This window comes from Vicia villosa, unplaced genomic scaffold (assembly GCF_029867415.1).
Source record: "Vicia villosa cultivar HV-30 ecotype Madison, WI unplaced genomic scaffold, Vvil1.0 ctg.003723F_1_1, whole genome shotgun sequence".
NCBI classification, from domain to species: Eukaryota; Viridiplantae; Streptophyta; class Magnoliopsida; order Fabales; family Fabaceae; genus Vicia; species Vicia villosa.
In genome coordinates, this window is record NW_026706281.1 from 31,768 (window position 1) to 50,414 (window position 18,647).

Here is an 18,647-nt window from a genome sequence, read left to right on the forward strand (position 1 = left end):
TTGAACCTTGTCCTCAAGGTTCTAAAAATAGAAGAAGATGGGAAAAAACCTTGAATTTTCTCTTCGGACCATATCCTTGATTCACCAGTAACAATACTAATTTCATGTTACTCACAACTAAAGCGGTACCACATGGCAATTCCTTGTTGAAATATTATTTTGATGCTTTCTTAATACCACCAGTACCTAATTCAATCAGGTAGAGGCCAAAGACAAAGGATGCATATTGTATAGGAGTAGCTGGAGGGCAGACTGAACCGAAACAGTTTGCTGGCTTCAATGCCGGAACAGATGCAGAAAGAGTTAATGTATACATCCCAATGAAATAAATAGCAGAAAAAAACAACAATAGTCCAGTATTTCCCCCAGTAAGAATCAACTAGAACAGCACCAATGAGTGGTGAAAGATAACAAGTGCCTTTCCAAGTGGTGACATTTCTTGCAGCAGATACATTTCCTTGATGTAATTTGCGGGTGAGATAAGTAACAATATTTTTTGCAATGCCATAGTATGCTAACCGTTCGCCGCACTCGTTGCCTAAGATAAATAGACAAGCTTTCCAATTGCCTATATTCTGCTTGAGTACAGGTTTCCCTTTAAAATCAACAGAATTAGGCAAAGCAAAGTAATTATGCTCGAAAATACATTGCTTCGGCTGCGGATGAGACATGAGACAAAACGATTGAATCCCGTTATCGTCAACCACAACAACCTCACCAGGGAATACTTTCCTCTCATAAGGAGCTTCAAACAAATCAAGAGCACACGTCTCAGAAGCAAAAACAACAGCACCATTACTTATCCTCCCCATAACCATAGGTCGAAACCCGAAAGGATCTCTCACAGCAACAAGCTTATCCTCAGTAACAAACACAACAGAATAAGTCCCTTCAAACTTCTCACATGCATCAACAGTTCTCAATATAAAAGGTCTATGTTTTGAAGTAGAAATCAAATGAAGAACAATTTCAGTATCATAAGTATTGTTAAAAATTGAACCTGTTTCTTCCAGCTTAGCTCTCAAAGTGCGATACTTAAGCAACAGATGATTGCATGTTTTATCTGTGATCTTCTCATGAATCAATTTAGCTTCAGATTTTGCCACTGTCATGTTCAACTCCTTCAATTTCATGCACAAGGTAACGATAGATTTCACAATTCCCCACAAAACGGTTGGATTCAAACTAGCTTGTGCAGCAAAATCCTTGGTTTTATAACCAACAAAAGCCAATATCACAATACTATGCACCTCACGCCAGGAAATTCTAAGTTGAGTAATGCTGCTATGAAAGCTTTTAAGTAAAGAAGAACTGTGAAGCAGAGCTGTTTTCAATTCTTGTAAGAGAGTAGTGTTCACATAAGTGGGTGTCAAGGATATTTTAACAAACAATTTGTGGGCGAAGATTATGAACAAATTGTTTGTGTACCTTTGGAATTTACTTTCTCCACAACACAAAAATTCAGCAACAATCCAATTTAGGATGAATTGAGATGGAGTTCTAGATAAGATATACCATGAAAATTGTTGAGATTCATAACGAGAGTATACCTTGGTAGGAGGTGGTGGAGGCGTGGTAGAATTTTTCAACCCGAAACTTGGATCTGGCGGTTTTGGCTTCGGCAGAATCATGAATTCAACACCATCACAAGGTGTAGATGCGGAAAGATTCAGAACTGTTAGGTCACCATCAATTGCAGGAATTTGTTCGACAATAAATTCTTCATGAAAAGAAGTTTCATCTATAGATTTCATCGATTCCAGATATGGCTCCACAGCTTCTTCCTCTTCGTCGGCTTCTATGAAATGATTTTGTCTGTGGTTAACTTCAACAGTAGAAGTTGGTTCGATAACCAGATCTGGCTCCTCCTCCTCCTCTTCTATTTCCTCATCTAAATCCATGAAAAAATGTCTCCATTTGGGTTTAAAATGCCAAAAAAATATTTCAGTGAAAGTATTCCAAGACATCGATGGATGAGGTTGAATCCTCCATAGCCACCATTTAAGAGCACAACCTCTCATTGCCAATGCGACTACCTTCATTTTCTCCTCATCCTCCACAATATTGTTGACTCTAAAATATTTTTCAATTGAAAAGATCCACCAAGATGATTCTTCTACTCCATAAAAATTACGCCAGAACCCCATTTAGCAGGAATGAGATCGAAATGAAAGCACCAATTGATAGGATGCTGGATTAGAATCCTAACAAGACTATGAAAATAACTAAAAATTCTAGAAAGACATTAAAAAGCAAACTAAAGAAATAGAGAATAAAATAACTTTCATTGATTTTTGATTGATTCTAAATGTCTCTATGAGACTACATTATATAACATTCTTAATGGATACTAATAATATAAAAGTCCATACACTACTAAAAGCCCAATAATAATAACAATAACACTAATAATAGTACTACTAAATAATACTATTATACCCTCTATCACTGGTTGAATACTCGTCTGAGCGAGAAGCAAAGACTTTGAAAAAGAGTAAAGTTTGCTTGTCTTCTACCTTTATTGGAGTCTTGAACTCTCAACTGTCGAGGGTACGTGTTCTTCTAGAACGTGCCACCGCAATATGAAATGGAGGAAAATGGAATGCTGTGTACAACGATTCTTACATAGGACTTCAATGATTCAACCTATACCTGATGAAACTTGATAACATATTTAACTTTGACGAGATGACATGTTTCAACAATGCCTTCTTTGTTTGTGTGTTTTCTTGATGTTGAAAAGGAGGTGATACCTAAAAACACTCTAACACGCAATTAAGTGATTGAATGAGGCATAAAAGAGTATTTTAGCTTTTAGAAAATGTGTACCTTGATTACAAAGTTTACCATCTTTTTACAAGTAATCTCTAGTGTTTTTGAGAATCCATAAACTTTTCCCTTTAGCCATGTATCATAATACAACTCAGATTCATTTAACGCCTCCATTCAATCTTACACCTTGATTATGAGTATTCCTAAGGAAGAACTGTTTCCAAAATCTTACAACTTTTTCTTCTAATCTGTCTTTTTTTTTTGTTATCAACCATCCAAGATGCTATGTATCGAGATTGAATATTTTTTTAACATAGTTCAATATCTTAGTGGACCAACGTTCTTTTGAGATCAATCCGAATAAAAACAAATTTAAATAATAATAATGAATCTAATAATATCAATTTTTGTTACTTGAATTAAGATTTCCAAAGAAGGAAAAAAATTCATTTCTTTTATTATACATTATTACACATAATTTTGTGTGATCACAAGTACACATTTAAATCATTACGCTGACACACAAAAATGTACATGTTTTAAAATAATTGAAGAAAAATCTTTTTCAATTAAAAAATCGATTCTTTTGTTTCTATTTTTCGTATCCATTTTGTATGCATCCACGATTTCTTGTCGTCACTATAAGCATTGCTCGTTGCAAAATCAGCAAAAATTCATCATTTCCAAATCATTAGGAAGCGACACGATTGCAGTTGATGATGGCAGCACTGAAATTCGGTGGCAACATGTACACGGCACTCCGATCATCGAAGCATCTCTATCGCTCTTCCTCTTCCCATCTTCTCTCCGCTAAGTTTCTCATGCAAATTCCTTTCACTCGCAAGGTACGATCTCACTTTCCCTCTTTTTCGCCCAAATCAACCATTGCGTTTGAAATATTGTTTCATAGACTTGAAAATTTGAACATGTATGTGTGTGTGTGAATTTCGTGTTTTCTTACTATGATCGTTAACGGTATGGTTAATTTAGGTCACAATCAATCGCATCTATCTGCAATGTAGGTGGTGTCAACGTCGTGTTAGTGTTAAGTGTCGTATTTCAAGTGTCCGTGTTTCTGGTTTTTGTGTAGGTTCTTTGTTTCAAGAGTGAGAAGTTTGAATTGGATCTTGTTGATTTTTGTGTTTGATGTTATTATTAGTGTGAACCAATTTGATGTGAAAATTTGATATTCATTCATTTGATTTGATATATATATGTTCATAATTTTCTGCAACTCCAAGGATTGCACAATGCCAGGTGATTTCATTTGTTCATTATTTTCCTCTATAATAAGGATGAGAAAAGGGATGACGTACCGACAGTGTAAATTAAGTCAATCAATGAGGATGATGTATCTCGCCAAGTCAGACTGACATTTTAGTCGTATGACATGTCAAAGTGATATATTCCTATTAGATGACCTTTTACACTGTCAGAGCATTTCGATTAAACTTTAAGAAGCATTGCTACCTGGGACACAATTGCTATACCAAACGAGTGTCCACTCACCATCATTATAATTATAATAATTTGAGGATGTTCTTGTTATTAATTTGTGCTTGAGTTAACTGTCTTTCTTGAATGACAGATGAGTGTAGATGGTCGGAGTATTGCTTCCCAGCTTAACAGTTCTGGGCTGTTGAGAACACAGGGCCTCATTGGAGGGAAATGGAGGGATGCTTATGATGGAAAGACCATAAAGGTATGCCATGGCTGCTGTTATTTTTCACTTTTTCAACTGTTTTTTTTTTTTGTGAAGTTTAAAGACAGAGGGGGAGTGGGGGTTTTCTGATTCATTTTCAGTTGATACTGCTGATGGTTATAGTTTGTTGCTACTGCTTATTCTTCTCTCCTTATTTTATTGCTATAAGTTCCATGGTAGTGCTATTTGTAAGAAATAATAATCTGATATATTCAATGTTATTGTAGGTTATTAATCCAGCTACTGGTGAATCTGTAGCAGATGTAGCATGCATGGGTGGAAGGGAAACAAATGATGCAATTTCCTCTGCTTTTGATGCTTTTAAATGTACACAACTTCACATTTTCATGCTATAATATCATGTATTAGTTAGGGACTAGAAATGAAACGGGAGAGGATTAAGATATACTATAATAGATAACTTGATGCATATGCATATGTTTTTGCACAATCAAATAGGTTTATAACTTTGAAAGTGAATATAGACGAAGTTTCAGCCTATAATTACAGTCAACAGAGCATTGCCCTAGTTTCATTGATTTTAGCATGTTAACTATGCTCTTTGCCTATTTCCATTTGTTGATGGATTTGATGTTCCATTGTAGAATTATGTTCATATGCATCGATGTTACTTATAGCAAATGATGAATTAACTAAAAAACTTTGTTGTTGGTATCATTGGAATATTCATAATACTATAATAACTATGATTTCCTCTGTGTAGCATGGAGTAAAATCACTGCTGCTGAGCGAAGCAAATATCTGAGGAAATGGTAAATTTGTTGTCGACTCATTTCATGAACAACCTGCTTTGATGAAAATATTTGACCTACCTGCTGTCTAGAATTTGTTTTAAGCTCTGGTATCAGAAAATCACACAACATATCCAAATAATTTGGGAATTCTGCTTGGGGAAGACTGGAGCCATCCTAATTAAATATTCATTCAGCATATTTACGAGAGTTTTTGGAAATATTACCGATATGTACAGAAAACTTATAGGATAGGAAATAAATTCCTAAAATTAGGTCTATACAGATTAATACAGTTGTAACATATGATAACGTAATAAATACAATAGCTTTAAGGACGTGATAAATATGTCAGTCTTAAACATACCCACGTCCTGGATTATTTGGTTTACGAACAATAATTTTCCAATAAGAAACTGATGCGGCTGTCTCATCATAACCTTGGTTAAGGTATAATCGACTTGAAGAGAAGTAGAATTGTGAAAAGAGAGATACATCAATTGGCTAAGGCTTCTCTGTTAAAATGATAGTTCACCTCTATATGTTTTCTATGCTCATGAAATATAAGATTTGTCACAATTTGTATGACCTCTTTATTATCAAACATTGAGAAGTAGTGTCTAATGGTAAAAGAGTAATTTTCTCTTAATTTGTCTTTAGGTATGATTTGCTCATGGCACATCAAGAAAAGTTAGCACAACTTATTACCTTGGAGCAAGGAAAGCCTCTTAAAGAGTCTATGGGTGAGGTACAGGGTGGTTGAATATTTGCTATTTTGTATATTTCCAATTATTACTCTCTTCATTTGTGTAAATAGAGAATAGTAATGGAATGCTTGAGTGAAATTCCACTCGGTTGATTTTCTTATATACACACCAAAAATTAAATACAATGTGAGAGTTACAAGGACATTAAAATTTAAATCTAGTTAGGTCTTAGAAGTCGAGAGAAGAGAGAAAGTGAGAGAGAACTGTGATATTTTATTAATGTTTTCAATGTATTACAATGTGAGCAGGATCTCCTATTTATATCACGATTAGTTAGGTACAAAGGCTAAGTAACTCTTAACAGATTACAACTGGCTAACCTAATTATGTTGAGTTATCTATTAAAGCTCTAACATTCCCCTTACAAGTGGAGGGTGTCTTGACCAAACTGAGTTTGTCAAACACACAAAGCTTGCCACGAAGAATGCAAAATCTAGTAGCAACAAGTGGTTTAGTTAAGGCATCTGCCCTCTGGTCATGAGCAGGAACATGTGAAACAAAGAGATTCTTGCCAAGTAATTTCTCTCTCACAAAGAAGATATCGAGTACCACATGTTTTGTATGATTGTGCAGCGTAGGATTTGTGCTAGTGAGACAGTACTCAAATATCACACTCAATCTGAGGCTTGTTGAACCTGCAACCTAGTTTTGATAGGATAGATTGAAGCCAGAGTATATTTGCAGAGATATTTGCCAAGCTTCTGTATTCAACTTCTGCATTGTAGCGAGCTGCTAGTGTTTGTTTCTTGGACTACCACAAAACAATATCAAGGCCTAAGTAAATACATGCCCCTGATGTAGATCTCTTGTCTCAGGGTTTGAAGCTCAGTCAACACCACGAAATCCAATTAAGGACAGTGGTTGATGAATACGAGCAGCTTCCAATAGTAAACCATGATGAAAAGTGCCTCCAAATATCTAAGTGTTCTTTTGACAACCTTTCCAATGTCCCTCTGAGGGATTAGATAAGAACTGACACACGTTTACTGAGAAGAATGATATCTCTGGCCTTGTTAAAGTTGCATACTGAAATGCTAACAATTGACCTAAACACTGAAGGATCGTCAACATGAACATATCCCACTTTAGATGATTTAAAGGTAGAAACCATATGGGTAGGCATTCCTTAGCAGAATCCATATTGACTCTTGAAAGGAGATCTCTAATATACTTAGATTGAGAGAGCAAAAAAAATAGCAATCAGATAAATGAGATACCTAATCAAGTGTTCCAAGCTGTTTCAAGGCAAACTTAGTGGTGAGTTTGGAAATAAGTTGCTGAATGTGTGATAGAGAACTCCTGTCAAGATTATCATGTGTATCTCAAAGAACCTCATTAGTATCTCAAAGTTTGCACAAGATAATCATGTGTTCTTTGAACTTTACCCTACTTCAAAGCACAAGATAATCATGTGTTCTTTGTTATGGAAGGGACTAATAGTAGATTGTTACGGGTTAGGGAGGTTTTAAGGTTTGTGTTAGATGAAAGACACATAGAATCTACCGAGTCGATAGTCGAACCTTGTCTGTTCTCCATGAGAACATGATTAGATCTAGGAAGTGACAGAGTCAGAGAGATTGGATGCATTTGGTGTCACACGGCGTGAAGCACCAGTATCTAGATACCAACATTGGTTGTTGAAGCCAGAATAACACCTGTAAGAAGAGCTTGAGGCATGTTAAGTTGCTGCTGTAACTGAGGGCTATGGTTTCCCAAACAATAGGGATTGGGAAATTGACGTCACATCATGGCATACCAAGAGTGAAAATCAATGTTCCTTGCGCCAGTGTGACGATAGTAACCTATGGAAACATGTCCAATCCATTATTATGACAAATTTGACATTGAACGCGTCCTCTACCAGAGCTACCACCGTCTCTACTAGAATGGCCACCCCAAAACTTGTAACATTGATGAACTTGATTGTTTGCCATTACGTGAATGGATCCCGTAGGGAAATTAGGATTTGGTGGTTGTTGTAACTGTGTTTATGATGTTTCAGAGTTTGAACTCCGAGACGAAGGTTGAGATGTAGGAAATTGAGTGAGATTCATGTGCGAGCAAGAATGATTCGAGTTCATCAATCGAGCAAGGAACAAATTTACTCTTAATTGCAGCAACAAGAAGATCACACTCTTCTGATAATGCTTCGAGAACCATCTCAACAAGATTGCGACGAGGAACAAAATCACCAATGGAGATTGGTGAATCATTGATTTCACGAACACGTTTAACAACTATTCGATCGTGCGTTCTCCTTTGCTGGAGCGATGTTGACGTGCTTTGGTGTTGAGTAAGGTATGAAAATGGTGATGAATCTCCTCCCACACTAGCAAAGAATATGTGTGATGAGCGACTTGGCAAGAAGATTTTCAAACATGTTGGAGAGAAGCCATGTGCATATCAAATTATCTTGCTGCTCCCATTGTAGAGCAAGATGATTCACATTGTCAACAATTCAATCTTCTTCGGTGGGATATTGTTCAGGAATTTTTTCCAGTAATTACCGGATTTGTGATGAATTTCTGGAGTTTATAACTAGGAATCCCTCTATTAACTTGCTCTTTCCGTTGCTTAAAGTTCTTATTGTTAACTTCAAGGAAATTAGGTTTGAGATCTTGGTTTGGGAGGAAGAAAAGGTATACCCTGCATTGATAAAAGGATTCACCATGGATCAAAAAGCTCTAAGATACCGTGCTAGAAGTTGAGAGAAGATATAAAGTGAAAGAAAGTTGGGATATTGTATTAATGTTTTCAATATATTACAATGTGAGCAGTATCTCCTATTTATATCTGAGTTAGTTAGCCTTTGTATCTATCTAACTAACTCTTAACAGACTACAACTGGCTACCCTAACCATATTGAATTGTCTAATACAACTCTAACACTAAGTTCATGAATGTGATTTACTAGGCATTTAATTAGTTAGTAATCTCTTGAACATATTCCTCCAATTAATTTTATAATTCCAACAATTTGCATGCTTTTTCCAACGTTAGATTTATGTTATTAGTTACTGTTTGCAGATAAGTTACGGTGCTGGGTTTATTGAGTTTGCATCAGAGGAGGCAAAGCGTATATATGGGGATATAATTCCTGCACCTCTATCTGATCGGAGGTTATTTGTTTTAAAGCAGGTAAGTTTCGAGGTTTATTTCGTGTCTTAAATTTCTTATTTCATATTTTATTAAGCAATTTCCTAGAAAAACTTTGTAGTATGCTACATCAGTTCATTTAAATATATTTGTTTATGGGATTTAAGTCGTGCATGATATTTAGCATTACACATCATGTCAACGCATTAGGATTACATTGTTACGGGTTCCTAATAAGAGCCAACAAAACTGTTATTAATTATTACTGACCTTGTTTTGACTTAAAAGTTACTTTTAAGTCGAGGTTTAGAAAAAGATCCTAAAAAAATAGGCTAAAGCTTTTTGGTATTTTACTTTCAAGCTAAAAGTTATTTGGTAATTTTGTTTTAATGAAAGCTTTGATTTTATTTAAAATTACAATTATGAGTTTAAGTTCAATTCTGTTGAACAAAATTTATTGCGCAAATAAAGTAGAAATACAATGCTATTAATATTAAAGAAAGTGGTTTAATTGTTTCATAAAAACGGGTTTTGTTTAAAATTATCATAAAATTTCAAGTTTAGTTTGATTTTTTATAGCACAAATAAAAATTCATATAAAATAGTAAGTAAAAAGATTTTAAAGAAAGTTTTAATTATCAGTAGGGGAATATAATTAGAAACTTTGATATTAGTGATGGAGTTTTAAAAAACAATAAAAGAAAAAGTTCTTCAAAGAAAGTTCAGGAATAACATAAATTTTATGAGAAGTTTTTACTAAATAATTCATGAGTGATAATATTTTATTTGTTAGTTTACATATAAAAAATCATTTATAGAAATATATAAATGGGAAATTTTAAAATATATAACATATACTAATTTGATGTTTTATATTGATTATACTAATTGCACTTTATATACACAAATGCTTTCATGAATGATTGATTGCTTTTACTAGAGAAATTTGATGGTCCAACAAGTATGAAATGGAAACAACTCACAGGGAGCCCTTTGGATCACTGTTCTTGATTTAAGGACAATTAGAATTAGGTTGGAAAGAGAATAAAATAGAAAAAAATTAAAACAAAACAAGGAGTGAAGATTCTAATGGGAGGTCTATTAAATTAAAGCCCACAATTTTTTTGTTAAAGCGGGAGGAGCTTATCTAAAAGCTAGTTCATTGGGTTTTTTTCCGTTCAAAATAAGCTCCTTATTATTTTAAGAGGCTCGTATAGTAATTGTTTGGTCTAACTTCTTCTCTTAAGCCTAAGAGAAGCCAAAAACAAAATAGACCAAACATACATTAAGACCTTCATTTGAAAACACTTTTCCAAATGCAATCAAAACGAATCTATGTTTGAGTAAATTTTTATTTATTTTTGCGTATCTTGGATGGGTTGACTAAAGATATGATTCATCATTGATATAGTTTATCATATAGCATTATGACGTTTAGTGCATGTAGGCTGCCCCATCTAGTGTGATAATGCGGGATAAGGCTGGATGGTTGTTGTTGAAATAATGCTAATAGTTGAAGCTTAAACATGGCATTGTTTGAGTTGTATTGAGTTTTTTAATTTTTGGTCATGTGTCAAGCAGGATCCAAGGATGTATTTTCTTCAGCAAATAGAAAGTATATTTCTGTTTCATTAAACGAAAATGGGATTAGATTCTAGCAAACTGTAGCTATATATTTGTGCATTATTGAGTATTTTGTCTTGACTTCCAATAACATGTTTCATAAATCCTGACATATGACTGCATGTTTCTTTCTTTCATCTTTTTGGGGTTTGCAGCCTGTAGGGGTTGTAGGTGCAATTACACCATGGAACTTTCCCCTTGCTATGATTACCCGAAAGGTATATTTAGTTTCAGGTCTTCTTTTTCCAGATTTTGTTCATTTTTGCTTAATAATGTTTTAGGAGCAAGTGAATACCAGTTGTTTCAAATTTTATGTTTTTTCTTACATTAGGTTGGTCCAGCCCTTGCATGTGGGTGTACAGTTGTCATAAAGCCCTCTGAACTTACGCCTTTGACTGCTTTAGCTGCAGCAGAACTTTCTATTCAAGCTGGAATACCTGCGGTAGTTTCTTAAACCTACGTTTATGACTGGTAATAACAAGAGGTTATAGATTATTTGGCTTTTTTGTTCATATGAGCATTGACAAACATGACGCCGACACGTAGACACCGGTAATGCTTTAAGAAAATGGAAGCGATTGAGTATAATCACACATGTTATGTCGTGTTGGACATGGAAACACACCTTCAATCTGCAGTGTTGGCGCTACATAATATAATTTTCTGTTATGATGATTGGTAATTTAGTAATTATATTTATTTTAGATTGCCATGTAAGCTTGTAAATAGTACATCAGGAGCTTAGTTGGTAATTTAAGTTGCCATATTTTGGCTTCTAGTGTTCTGTCTTCATGTCAAAACTTCAATACTGGACTATACTGTAACATTATGGCCCCATTTCAAATACATAAGTCTTTGTAGTTTATGATTGTAGAATATATTTTACATTCATGGCACATGCATAACATAAATCTGAAGTAGATCTATAGAAGAGAAATACTGATTTGGCTTCTTTTATCTAGTTTCTTCGACTATATTGCATAAATCTTACAGAAACGTACCTGAAGTCTCTACACACCTTTTATGTCGCTACATGTTTCCAGATCTTTTCCCTGTTCTTTCTTTACTCTACAAATACAGATTTCTTCCCCTCTTCCTACCCATTTTTATGATTTTAACTGTTGTGATATTTTTTGTTTAATGATATAGGGTGTTGTGAATGTGGTTATGGGAAATGCTCCTGATATTGGAGACGCCTTACTAGCAAGTCAACAGGTTCTATCACCATATGATTTTACAAAGCAATTACCCTGTAAACGTAATTGAACATATATGAAAGAATTATCACCTTCTTTAGGTTAGGAAGATTACATTCACTGGCTCAACGGCTGTTGGAAAGAAATTGATGGCAGGTTCTGCTGAGACGGTTAAAAAAGTATGATTAGATGTTTTTATTAATCATAATTAGTATTTGTTTTCCCTCATTATTTCTTTTGTAGATTTTCATAGTTACTATAAATTGCATAGGCTGGTTTTCTCACAATGCAGATTTAGGCATACATTCAAATGGACTTTTAGCCCTTACATATGTATTTTTTTGAAATTCTAGGTATCTCTGGAACTTGGTGGCAATGCGCCTTGCATAGTTTTTGATGATGCTGACCTGGATGTTGCAGTGAAAGGAACGGTAAGTTAGAAAGAATGACAACACATGTTTACTGTAATGATGTATATTGTTTTAGATGTTATTTCATATGGATGTGCATTTGCAGTGTCCTCGAACTTTTGTTGATGACTCTAACAGTAGCGGATAATTCCTGTATTCTCACTGTGGCCTGAAAATGATCACATGAAAACCATATTAACGCGTCTGATTAATACAATGCTGGATAGTGGATTAGGGTATTGTTTTCTAACTGGAAATGAGATATCTACTTGCATGTTTTTCTTCTTCAAGCATATGCAAGTGCTAGCATATGCAACGACGGAAAGGTTGCAGATTTACAAACCATAGCATTTTCTGTAGCGAACCTACCAGAAATGGAAGTTTATGTCTATGTTGGTATCAATGTGAGGTTTGACCCTAGACAATTTGGGCCAAACAGGAAAATTATGGGGTTCCTTTGACTATGTGGAACTTAAATTGCATAGGGAACAATGTAGCTCAGAAGTTGGGTCATGTGCATATGGGGAAATAGCAGAGTCCAGTTTCTAAATAGCAATTCCATTTTCATGGAGAAACTGTGACAGCATGTATTAGTATCCCCAATAGATCATTTGTCTTGGCTTGTTAGCTGGGCTAGGCTGTTGCAATTTTAGAAGTGGATGTACTGCTGGTTCTGCGCATGCTAATTTCAAAATCAATCTCAGCTGCTGGTTTTGTCAGGGGTATAAGTAGCTAAATACATTTCTTGTCACTATAAGTCTTTTCATTCATTTTTTTCTGCCCGGGGATATTTGTTTATCTTTAATTGATTTAAATATGTATGTAATCCCTACAATCATATACTTTTTTTTGCCTTTAGTCACTTTAATTTTTTTGTTTTTCTGTATTTCATCGTTGCAAACACACCCCGTTTTTTATTTTGTTTTCTTGTTGTATTGGCTCCTGCAAAATTTGTTCATATTAGAACTGGTTTCTGTAATATGTAGAGTATTTGATTTTAGTTCCTCCAATATGGCTGCATATGTACTAAAGTACCTGCACATGTATTACAAGGACTAATTCCAACACAAACAAACTTTGCAGAGGCTAAAACAAAACTTCAAGGATCAATCAGTCCAGCTCCGAAGTACATACTTTTTGACTAGTCAAATTCGTGTTATGTTCTTTTAGGGATTATGTATCTTCTTCTGGAAGCCTTATCCGTACTTGTAGGTCTAATTGTTGAAGGCCCATTTAGAATCACCCAAAGATGGAAATTAGAGAAGGGAAAGAGTTAGTTATGAGAGAGAGAAAGAAAGTTGAGTTTGTTATATTGGGCAGTGGATAGAATAGTGGGGGTGGGTATCTTGGAGAATCATTGAGTTGGTTATGGGCTGAAAGCATTTTGTTTCTCTGAAAGAACTTAGCTCTGGGCAGTAGGATTACTAATTGCTATGTAGTTTCTATATTTTAGTAATATTATTCACTTGTTCATTATTCAGTTGTTCTCTCTTCAATTAATTTGTACTGCTAACTCTGGGTTACCATCATCTTCCCTTGGATTTTCTCTGGTTAGTTGTAAACTACTGAATTCTAGGTATATGAATATTTCTTTTGCTTCAAATTCTACTCTATCTTGCTGAGGTGAAGTTTTTAAATCGAACAATATCTTGGTAGCCTTTTTTATTTTTTTCTTTCCAATTTGTAGGGTTTATGATTCTCTTGGGCCTTCTGTTTTCAACTAGTAATAATAAATTCCTGTGTGCAGCTTGCAGCAAAGTTCCGTAATAGCGGACAAACATGTGTTTGTGCAAATAGAATTCTTGTGCAAGAAGGTTAGATAAACGAGATATCAAACTATCAATTTTACTATCATAATACATTTTTCTAATTTGTCATCCTTAATTAGGGGTGTGCATGGATTAAATTTAACTTATATAGTAGTGAATCATGAAAAAAACAAACATAAATTTAATACATAATGAAATTTGGATACCCAATAACTAAACCACATTATTATTATGGTTACCGGTTTATATTTGGATAACAAAATGGATACCCGATTTTATATTTTAGCATTTGGATTGAGTTTTAAAAAGTGGAATAATATGGATACTAATTTGGTTAAGGATAACCGGTTTTTTTGCACACCCCTATCCTTAATTTTGTTTGACGGTAATGTGCGAATGATTCCCTACATTTTTCGCTTCAAGTTCCTTCTCCTAACTGCTGTAGGATGTGGGAATTTGCTACAACACATAGTAGCTGGTTCATGTTATGTGTTTTATGAGATAACATTATAAATCTTTTCAGGAATTTTGGTTTGTATTTTGCAGCCTGTATTACCCAATCTTAATGATTTGCAATTTCAGCAAGTGGCTGCTTATTTAATTGTCACGTAGATTTAACTTGAAATTTAGAATTGTTTTGAAATAAACAAAAATAAAAAAAATGCAAACAAGAGAACATAGGATAAGGAATAGAGGGAAATTCTACGAACATTCTTATAGGAGATTTACCAACATTCTTTTAAGAGATTTTCTTTAATTAGTAATGTTAATGTTTTCTATTGATTATTTGCCCGTTTCTATCTCACACTAATTCAATGTCCAGTTAGATACATTATTTGTTTCAGTTTTTAAGTTATTTGCATTTTATTATTTAACCGTGTTTCGGTGAAGGTATATATGACAAGTTTGCAAATGCATTGCTTGATGCTGTTCAGAGTATGAAAGTTGGAGATGGTTTTAGTGAAGGTGTGGCTCAGGTAATTAGCTTTTTAAAATTGATAATCCATTTTTCCGAGAATCCATTTTTCCTTTTTACCAACAATGGAAATTGGTTGTGTAGCCTCTCCATATTTCCTACTCACTGGGTGATTTTCACAAATTTTTAGCTTATAGTACTTTTAGATGTGATAATTCCGGTAGCAATCTGTTTCTATTGGCGCTATTTTTGTTATCTCCCAAATTTGATAGAAAATCTGAATTAAATGAGACAATCCAGTAACAACATTTCATTTTCGTCTCTAATCAGGGCCCTTTGATAAATGAAGCTGCTGTCAAAAAGGTTTGGGTTCTTAGTATTTGATTTTTCATATGCAACATTGTAGAATTGCAGGGTGTCTCCATCAACTCATGGGAACTTGTGATTTTCCTTTCAGGTTGACTCCTTGATTCAAGATGCTACAACAAAGGTTTGTCTTCTTTGCTAGCTTCTTGTTTGATTCTTCACTTCATCCCCCTATATATTTCAAATTCTACACAATGAACCTAATAGTTGAATAAAAAAATGTTTATTCTATCATACCGATGCCATCTATGTGAGACCCCCTTGGAGATTACTTTTGTTTATCAACTTATGTATCCAAGCGAAGTGTTTAATCCCTGCACTGAAATGGAGACTTTAACTGTATAGGGAAATTCTAGGTTTCTTATCCATTTTTGTGATGACTATTTTGCTACTGTAGTTATACTTGAACAACATCTTAGTTATAGCGCCTGTTGAGGTTGGTTACATTTGTCAAACAATGCAAATGTGTTTTTAATGATTTCTTCCAAATCAATCTTTGTTTTTCTATCTGGGATGTATACTTGAGCAGAAAAACAAAAAATATAAATTTTTGTTTGTTTGCGCAAATGTACATAAACCATAATTTTCTCTTTATAGAAAGATGGATAGGCAAGTCAAATAACAAAAGGTAATAGTTCTGATGATTCAATTGCTTTTGTTAAAAGGGGGCAAAAGTTATTCTTGGGGGTAAAAGGCATAGCCTTGGATCAACTTTTTATGAACCAACAATCATCAGTGATGTCAACAATGAGATGCGTATATCAAGGTAAACCCTTGTGTTTTTGGCTTTTATCTAACGTTATATTTTTTTAGTTTTGGCTAGCAACTTTCATTTGATATTCTAATTAATTTCTAACTGATGTTGACATAACACAGGCATACCTAACAGCTTTAATAATACCTGGCTTCCTAAGTTAGGATCTGGTTCTACATATTTCATAGTTCGCGCTCTTGCATTATATAAGTGAATTTAAGCCTACAATTTCTTAGATGTCAGCAATAGTATTTAACATAATTGATATTGAATAATGAAAGGGTGGTAACAAGTTTCCATATACTTATGGACGTTGTTTGCTGTGTTTTCTTCATTCTAATTGTACTAAATAGAAAAGTTGGTCATAACATAACATTTGAGGCCATTGTCAATGAGATTATTAGAATTATTAGAATCGTGTACTGGTACTGGTAGTGGTGGTAGTCAAATCCATATTATAAGTTATTCTGATCATATAAGAATAATCATGTTGAAAAGTTATAGAGAGATAGTGGAAGGTCTTGTAAAAGAATAAAAAAGATACACGGAGACAGGGAGTCTGTAAAATAGCTGTAGGATGAAAAGAATCCGTGTCAATGTTGATTACTTCCAACTAAGCACTTGAGAAATATTAACAGCATATTCTGTCACTATAATTCTTGCATTCACACTCCTCAATTGATCACTATTGATTTTTGGGTAAGCATTTCCTTTATTGTTTTCTAAATCTTGATATAAGATTGGGTTGGTGGTTTGGGTGGGGGAATTAAGGAGGGAGAGGGTTCAATTTGATCCTTACCCCTAACAAAATACTAGCTATACTATACACAAATTTTCCATTAAGAAAAACTAATCTTGATAGCTGAATTGTGTTTTACAATAATAAACTGGCTGTAATGAGGATATAGATTTGTTGTCCTTGTATGCACAAGGCTAGTCTCCACGAAGTTCAAACTGCAATTGAAGTCTTAATGTAAAACTTATTTCTTTTTAAAAAAGGTAGGGTTCACCTGACTTGGTGATATGAAATTTTGAGCTAATATAGCTTTACAGTTTGCGGTGCTGTGATGTGCTGAAAATTTGATTTGGTTTGTATCAATCAGATAGAGCTTTATTAGTAATTTTTTAATGGACTTCGTTTCACGACTCACCCATTTGTCTTACTTTAGAGAGGAAGCATTTGGACCTGTTGCCCCCCTTTTGCGATTCAAAACTGAAGAGGACGCCATCAAAATTGCTAACGACACTAATGCAGGTAGTTCTTGCATCTCTATATTCAAATGTGGTTATTTGGAAGACGGGTTTTTCCTCCCCCTTCTATACTGTTGTTGAACGTTACTAACTTTGCTATCTCTAATCACCCTTGGTTTAATGTTTTCACATTTTTATAACTATGGAACACTACCTGTACATACGAAGGCTTGGGTTCATACGTATTTACAAACAGTATCCAACGATCATGGCGTGTGGCTGAAGCTCTTGAATATGGACTTGTAGGAGTTAATGAAGGAGTAATTTCAACAGAGGTGAGTCTCATTCCTTGTTTAATGAGAATAAGAAGAAATGAGATATTTTGTTAATGGATTTATTTGTGTCTGGGATGATGTAGGTGGCTCCATTTGGTGGAGTTAAACAGTCTGGCCTCGGAAGAGAAGGTTCCAAATATGGGATGGATGAATATTTGGAGGTAAGAAAAAATTCATCACTGTAAATTTATTCAACTATTTCATCTGTAGTATTGGTGAAGAATTAGAAGACTCCTTATCTTGCCTTGTTCAATGCAAGGAGATAAACATGTATTATAGCAGAAAGATATAGTGACATATATCAGATATCATCTGCTAAATGATGTGATTTGTTTTGAGTAGACTTTAATTTTTCACTTTTGCAGATCAAGTATGTCTGCATGGGAAACATGAACAAAGATTGAAGTATGAGGTGATGCCTTGTATGCATGCAGAGACTGAGGGTGACTTGCATCACATCAGGGGCCAACTTAGTAAATTGCGTTAAATAGCATTTTAGTCTTTAAAGTTGAAAACTTTTAATTTAGTTTCTCAAATTTGTGTGCGGACATGTGCAGCTAGCACAATTTTCCCTGTTTCATTTTCATGTCCAGCTATGCTCTACACGCGAATTCTACTTCAGTGTTTACATTTCTTGATTTATTTAAATAACGGAACTTATCTCTTTTTTAAATAAATCAAAAGAAGCTCAAATATAATACAAAGGAGATTTTTTTTTTAATAACCAATTTTTTTTAAAATTTTCAAAAAAACCAACTTTTCAAAATATTTATGCAAATGACAACTTTTTTGCTAAATACTGTATACATGTTGTTGCCACGGGGTGGCGACAACACTATCCTCTTGATGAAGTTGCCAGGCCCAGTGGCAAGCATGTTCAAAAAATGGGTGTTGTCGCCACCCCTGGCGACAACACCTCCTTTATTTTATTTTTTTCAAATTTTATTATATAATTTTTTTTACTTTCATGCGTGGGCCCGGGTCGCCTCCTTGGGTGG

At 34.4% G+C, this 18,647-nt stretch overlaps 1 protein-coding gene across 1 annotated transcript; it reads left to right on the top strand.

Annotated features, from left to right (window-relative positions):
• Positions 1 to 3,371: 3,371 nt before the first annotated feature.
• Positions 3,372 to 18,277, top strand: LOC131641407 (succinate-semialdehyde dehydrogenase, mitochondrial-like). The gene is made up of 20 exons (XM_058911704.1): positions 3,372 to 3,617; positions 4,361 to 4,474; positions 4,702 to 4,801; positions 5,199 to 5,247; positions 5,887 to 5,974; positions 9,021 to 9,131; positions 10,868 to 10,930; positions 11,044 to 11,154; positions 11,862 to 11,927; positions 12,010 to 12,087; positions 12,262 to 12,339; positions 14,066 to 14,132; positions 14,979 to 15,064; positions 15,334 to 15,366; positions 15,461 to 15,493; positions 16,035 to 16,135; positions 17,293 to 17,378; positions 17,543 to 17,649; positions 17,733 to 17,810; positions 18,015 to 18,277. The coding sequence occupies exons 1-20, from the start codon at positions 3,489 to 3,491 to the stop codon at positions 18,051 to 18,053; spliced, it is 1,617 nt and encodes a 538-aa protein (XP_058767687.1). The 5' UTR covers positions 3,372 to 3,488; the 3' UTR covers positions 18,054 to 18,277.
• Positions 18,278 to 18,647: the final 370 nt, after the last annotated feature.